This window comes from Limulus polyphemus, unplaced genomic scaffold (genome assembly GCF_000517525.1).
Source record: "Limulus polyphemus unplaced genomic scaffold, Limulus_polyphemus-2.1.2 Scaffold4805, whole genome shotgun sequence".
In the NCBI taxonomy this organism is placed as follows: Eukaryota; Metazoa; Arthropoda; class Merostomata; order Xiphosura; family Limulidae; genus Limulus; species Limulus polyphemus.
This window is the reverse complement of record NW_013670415.1, coordinates 1-7,296: the sequence shown is the minus strand read 5'-3', so window position 1 is coordinate 7,296 and position 7,296 is coordinate 1. Positions and strand designations below refer to the sequence as shown.

The 7,296-nt window shown below is 30.0% G+C and overlaps 1 protein-coding gene across 2 annotated transcripts in view; it reads right to left on the bottom strand.

The window, feature by feature from the left end:
* The window catches only part of LOC106471711 (X-box-binding protein 1-like), an 11,589-nt gene extending 5,085 nt beyond the window's left edge, over positions 1-6,504 (bottom strand). The window contains exons 1-4 of one of the 2 annotated variants that reach the window (XM_022400318.1): positions 6,453-6,504; positions 5,690-5,912; positions 3,888-3,984; positions 2,115-2,237 (exon numbers count right to left, since the gene is read on the bottom strand). In XM_022400318.1, coding sequence (XP_022256026.1) covers positions 2,115-2,237; positions 3,888-3,984; positions 5,690-5,912; positions 6,453-6,489 — 480 coding nt within the window. In that variant the 5' untranslated portion in view covers positions 6,490-6,504. Of the gene's footprint in view, positions 1-2,114; positions 2,238-3,887; positions 3,985-5,689; positions 5,913-6,124; positions 6,268-6,452 lie in introns of those variants that run through there. The other variant, XM_013932330.2, reaches the window with a different exon arrangement.
* Between the last annotated feature and the right edge of the window lie 792 nt (positions 6,505-7,296).

Genomic DNA, 7,296 nt, shown 5'->3' with positions numbered 1-7,296 from the left:
ATACTTTACATTCCAATGACATTTCCTCACTACAAGTTGATATAAAATAAAATTTCTGGTAACATTTTTATTCAGATTAAAAAACTGAATTTGGTGAATAATACTTTACATTCCAATGACATTTCCTCACTACAAGTTGATATAAAATAAAATTTCTGGTAACATTTTTATTCAGATTAAAAAACTGAATATGGTGAATAATATTTTAAAATCTAGAGAGTTTTTACTCACTACAAGTTGATTTAAGATAAAATTTAATTGTTACACATTTGATAAGTTTTTAGTAAAAGAAAATATCTGAAATGATTGGGATAACAAGAACCAGACTCAACAGTTGGTGAATGAATATTACTCTAGAACTCAGTATAATAATAATAATATATATACAAAGTTTCGTTAAATCTGATCCTTCAAAAATTATGACTTACTGCTAAATTAGACAAATAGAGCAAACTAGAATGTAGTTTAACCCATTAAAGTTAATAATACTTTTTGTTAAAGGAACTTGAAACTTCAAAGTTGAAATATTATATTGTCTTCGATTGAGCACTGCCACAGCTTGTGTGACAACATCATGATAATTAAGTACTATAACGTTTGTGGTAGAAAATAGCCCAAAAAAAGGCTATATCCACCAGACACACAAGTGGTCTTTGACAGACATACATACATACATACAGTAGTCACACACATTCACATTTAAAACAATCCCAAAAATATCTATAACATTTATACTAATTACAATAAAAACAATAGCCATACCTTCATTTTAACATCAGTTTTTATTTGACTAGATCTTGCCAAACAACATTACATTTCCAAGTATAAAAGAACAAAATAAAAATTACGATTATGCTGATATAAATTAAGTGTTAGTCTTGAAATTAATATAATGGACTTATACATTGAACTTTAAAGTTGCCTTGAATATCAATTTTTTGGTAGTCACATCACTATCAGAATGGAAATAAACCTTATCAGTAACATTACCAACATTCTTTTAAATCTTAGAAACTGAGAGCCTTATGACTGTAGCACTTAGATATTAATTTGATAAGTTGTTCATTATTTGAATGTTTACACAATAATGAAATATAGAAAACATGGCTTGTTTTACAAACCTTTTTTTTTCTTCTTTTAATTGTGCATAAATTTACACAGTTAAAGCAATCCATTTTGCTTTGAAGTGACTGGGTATTAATTAGACTTGTGGCATGATTTAATTTTTTAATAATTAAAACACATACAAGACCCATCAAAGACTTCACTTGCAGATTTGTGTCGATTAAGACTTGTTTCACATACTGTCTCCAAACATAATTAAATTAAAGAAAGGGAGAAGAGAAATTAATACTGTTAAAGTAATATAAGCATGGTGTCACCTGGAAGTGCTGATGTATAATGTGTATCTGTTAGAGCTGGATGATTAACTTGATTAATCAACATATCATATTACCTATGGGCATTGATTACATTAGCTACTTGAAGTTAGTGTTTCTCACTATTCCTATTCAAGTAATCAAAATATGATCTATTACTTTCAATTAATTCAAAGTTATTAAGTTTAATTGATCAGTGACTCAACTACTCAAATTTGATGTTTATTATCATTACTATTTTCAATTATTTCAACTACCCAAGTCTTATGTGAGAATAATCAATTAATGAGCCAGATGATTAATTGATTAACAAATTCCACTAATATCCCAGCTGTAACATGTAGCATGCTAAAATTTGCAACAAAACACTGAAACTTTATAGCTAATAAAAATATTTAAAATGTAGAATCAGGTTTTCTTAGGTTTTATATTTGAAATGAATACAAAGCCACTATGAAAGTAATTTTTTTATGTCTTATGAGAATTTAAACAACTAGAGAAAAGTTAACACAGAAACGAAGTGGAAGACATAGTTACATGTATCTTCAAACATGTTTAGTTAAAAATTAAATTAAAAAATAAATGAATTTAATCTATATTTACAGATAAATATTGGACCTGAAATTCAGTTAAAACTGCAAAAAAATTCCCTCTGTAAATAACAGAAGTATGAGCTAATATAAGTAGTTTGCATTGTGTTATGGACAGATATATCAGCATGCTGGAGTTTACTACCTGATCTTCTTGCTTTAGTTTCACCTGTCTAAGGCCCAGTCTTGATTTCAGATCCAAGTTTTCATTTTCCAGAAGCGTTAATTTCTGTTTTAATGATTTATTTTCTGACAATAATGTCACTTTCTATGAAGAAATACAGACACATAAGTGTTTGAAATTATAATAATAATTTTAGAAAATTTGTACAAAGCATTATATGTACAACTAAAAAAATTACTTGTTAAATGTTATGTTCATCTCTAGAATAAGAGAAAGAAATGTTAATAGAAACCTACCACTGAAGATATTTTAAAAATACTATTGCACAACATTATTCAATAAACATAAGCAAATGAAATTTCACTGTATTATGGTGAATTCCTATTTTCCAAATGGTGTTTATGGAATATTATTTATAATAGCAACTTTACCAATTGTATTTTACTGTCCTCTAGTGGTATACTCTTACAATGAAAAAAGACTTTATTGGATGCGTCTTTTATATTTTAATGGTTAACTAAAGTAATGTTTTGTAATAATATTCCTATGAAGTGTAGTAGCGTCTTTTTTGTAATAGGTTTTTAAAAGTAGAGTTTTAATGAAAAATGTGTAAAAGGCACCAATATTATCATTATTCTTGTTCATTACACTGGATATAATTTTTGTATTTTAGATTAAGTATGTGGTCAATAAGGGTATGGAGGCATCAAAAATTAGACTGTTGAACTAAATAACAGGCTTATTTTTCAAACTAGGAGTTTTGTGTTTGTATGATAAAGTTCACAGTTCAGATAATTAACTGTTCTCTTTAATTATCAAAGACTTTAGATAACTATTTAACTGATGTCTCCACAATGACTACTAAAGTTTCTTATCTATCGATGAAATGTTAACTTTAATGTACTAGTAAATATAATTTTAGATAAAAAGCTTTTCTTATGTTTATATGTTGATAATATTATTGTCAAGTAATAGTTGCCATATTTTTATTTTGTAATTTTCAATTATCCATTAAGTTACATCATGGTTTCTGCTTACTTGGTTGCAATGTGAATGTTTTACAATAAATCTAGATTTTGTTTTACTGCTGATTTATGCATGTGACCCTCATGATTAGTTCCAGGATGTAACCTGAACCTATTGATTGACTCAGAATCATTAGGTGGCTTTAATTAACTTTGCTCTATGGTTTTAATAGCTAAGGGTAGTGTGTGATACAGTTAATGAAGTCCTCAAGCTAAAGAGAGTATGAATTTGGCTTTCATTGGAGATAGTTGCATATTTCTCCAAACTAATCAATGTAGACAACCACATAGATTCTGAATATATTTACCAGGTTGTAATTTTCAATTAGACTCACTTTTGCAATTTAGTATAAGTTAGCTAACTTTCTCTTAAGTCAAGAAAGCAGATAAGGTTAGCTTTCTCATTTTTGAACTTAGAATTATACTCCTAAATTAATATTTTGAAATTTGTTCTAGTTTAAATGTTTTGGTCTTGTGTTGTCTTGTAAGTAAATGTGATCATGTAACTATAGGATAGGAATAATTTTCTTTCCAGATTATTACATATTTTGCAGAATGACAAATACTGCTCTCCAAATTAAAATAACACAAATATATATAAAAAGTATCCTCTAGTTGGTGAATCCTTGCTTATTCATCTTGTGTCCATTAGGAACACCGTATATACTTCAATTACATGCAATTAATCAGTAAATTTGACTCATTAATGGTAAATAAAAATTTACAATTAACTGATTAAGGTTTTTCAAACCAAATATCACTATCTTACCTCCTCCTCTAAATCTTTAACAACAATTTCAAGCTCACTTAATCTTGCTTTCTTCCTATCTCTAGCAGACTGGGCTGCAACTCTGTTTTTTAGTTTTCTGTAAAAGTAATCACATTTACAAAAAAAAATAACTTCTTCAAAAACCACATTTACACATACAGTGTATGTAACACATAACAAGTCTTGTATGTACTACACACCTGCAACCAGTATCATAAAATTAGTTATGCTAACCAGCCATTGGATGGACTTGTAACTGTTACATTATGATATTAGGATACTTCCACAAACAAATAAAACATAAAGAGAGTACAGGAAAAAACGTTTATGACTGTCATTTTCTATGACACTAGTAATTCTACTGAAAGTCATTATTCACAAGTAAGTCACTTGAACAAATTAAGTTTCCCCAAACTGAAGTGGGGGAGGGGGATTCTGTAGTTAGAAAGACTGACAAAATATACACTTTTGGCTTTACTTTTCCTTTTTTAATTTCTGACCTACAGCATTTTATGGAAAATGATTTTATATTAATCTCTTGGTGGTAAATTGAAAAACTGGGAGGTTAAAATAAATAAATCACCAGAAACAGGCAAGGTTTTCTCCAAAGAAGTTAAAGAAAGTCAAAAATCAAATATGCAAGCTCCCCTTCTTTTTTTTTTTTTGGTATGCCAATAAATAGTGGAGATGGCAGATGTCTGAGAATTGTAAAGTTGTTAAAATTATACTTATTTTTAAACAGGGTTGCCCTAGAAAATTGAAATTATAAGCCACTTAGTCTTACCTTTGTAGTGGAAAAAATTCTAGTCTGTTAAAGCTTTATAAAATAATTTAGTAAAATATGATATTATAAATGAAAGTCAACATGGATTCCTAAAAAGTAAATCTTGCCATTCTAATCTGATACCTTTTCAGAAGATATTACTTCTGGACAACAGAGAGGGTATAAACATGGTGTACTTAGACATTCAAAAAGTTTTGATAAGGTGTCACACAAAAGATAAGCTAAGAAAACCATATCAATGGGGGTTGGAGAAAGACTAATTAATTCTATAGATAAAAACTAAAATTGCTACCTATCATCTCTAGTCAAACTGATACATTACTAGTGGGGTCACTGCTTGGGATTTTGTTTTTTTTATTTACATTACTGATTTGACAGGGGCATAATTAATAATGAATAAAATTTGCTGATGACATTAAACTCTTAGATATTTCTAGCTGTGTTGAGGATGTTGAGGTGCTACAGAATAAGATGGATCAATTAACAAATTGGACAAATATCTGGCAAATAAACTTTAATTATAGTAAGTACAAGGTAATGTATTTGGGTTACGATAATTTGGATCAAACATCCAACATAGCATGACGAAAGAAAAGAATCTTTGCATCGTGGTGAATAACCATTCGAGCCGTCAAAGAAGTGTCTGTTGCTACATGTTACAGTAAAGCTAATAATACTAATAGTAATAGCACCTTGATGTATTTATAAACATACTGATTACAAGTCAAAAGAGGTAATTATTTCTTTAATCATTAGTTAGGCTTCATTTGGAATACAGTGTACAGTTTAGGTCTCCTTAAGTAAGAAAGAATATTGACTTATTGGAAAGGGCTCAGAAAAGGGCTACTAGGAAAATTCAAGGGATGGAAGGGTTATCTTACAAGTTACAACTTACAGAGATAGGCAACAGTCTCTTAACATATTTTCTCTTCTATAGACTATTTTAATAGTTATCAATCAATAAGAAAACCCATAGAGTTAGAAGATGAAATTAAAACAAATTTTAATTGCAGCTTACCTTCTCATGATTTTTTCTTCGAAGCTAAGATGGTCAAGTCTCTGTCTCTTCCTAGTTATAGCAGCGGATTGGGCATTTTCTACAGACTTAGGCTCTATGATGTCTTGGTCTACTACTAACATTTTATCTTCTTTATAAGACTTCTTTCTCTTCGAAGTTGATATTCGACAAGCAGTACTGACGTTGGAAAATAAACCAAACGAGGTTGAAGAATCTGAAATTTCTGTTAGGACCGAAGAAAAGGTGGGCTTTTTAAATTCTTATTCTGTTGATCCAATTCGATTGTGAACATTTATTACAACAGCCATTTTTGGGGATAGGAAATATTGTTGAACTTCAATTTCAGACTTTTAGAATTAGGCAACAGGTGAGGAAATGAAAAAAATAAATAAATAAATTACTTATACATTTATAGCCTATATAAACGAAGCATACCTCTTATTCAAAAACTACAGTCTAACACTGAGCCTCTCTTTGCAATTTTACAATTGTGTCAATTTGTGTGCTACGTGGCAACAACTTCAACATACTAAAATTTTATTGGTTGCTATGCTGACGTACACAGTCTGTGAGCTCCATTACACTTGGGTTTTCCTGCAAGCGAGATGATGAAATATTTAACACTTATGTAAACATAAAAAGGACAACTGGTTTACATAAAACATGTGTACTCTTAGAAAGAATAAAAATGGGATATGTAATAAGATAAATTTAGTTTTACCAACATAGAAAATACATACATATTCGGTAACTTAAAACTTACTACCATCAAGTGACCAGACAAATTTGTAAGAAACCATGTAATAAAGTTTTCATTTAACCACAAGCTTTTAAACTCTTAAAATTCTTTATCAGGTGGGAAGTTAGGCTTAAAATTGATTGTTTGTTGATATTTGCGCAAAGCTACACAATGAGCTATATGTCTCTCGGCAAAACTAATTAGAAAAGAAACAATTAAAACTGATTTTAGTAATAAACTATGCTCGTGTCAGAAGGGATGCTACTCTGAAACAATTTGGTAATATCAATGCTGAACCCTTGAACAGAAGCACTCGTTCTTTCCCGAAACTAGAGGTTCGAAGAGTCCCAAAACTATATTTACATTATACATTAATCAAAGAAAATGCACAGGAAAGCGGAACTGTCCCTGCTCCCAGTGACATCAGTATGGGTTTCCTCCAGACAAAATGTGAGGCAGAATACATGTTGTTGTTATTAAGCACAAAGCTACAAAAAGGGCTATCTGTGCTCTGCCCACCACGGGTATCGAAACCCGGTTTCTAGTGGTATAAGTTCGCAGACGTACCACTGTGCCAATGGGGGGCAAATACGATACAACTGTCGCACAAAACATTAGATAAGTTCTTTGCTGAATAGTCTACAAAAACTGTGATAAATCAGGTTGTATTTAGAAAATGGCCTCTACTGATATTTGATATTTTAGATTCGCACTTAAAAAAATTGAAATTTTTTTATTGATAGGAAATTTTTGTTTTCTTAGTGAAAAGCTACACATTGGGCTATCTACACTCTGTCTACCATGAGGAATCGAGCCCCGAATTTTAGCGTTGTAAGTTTGTAAACTTACCGAAGCGGCCACCAGAGAA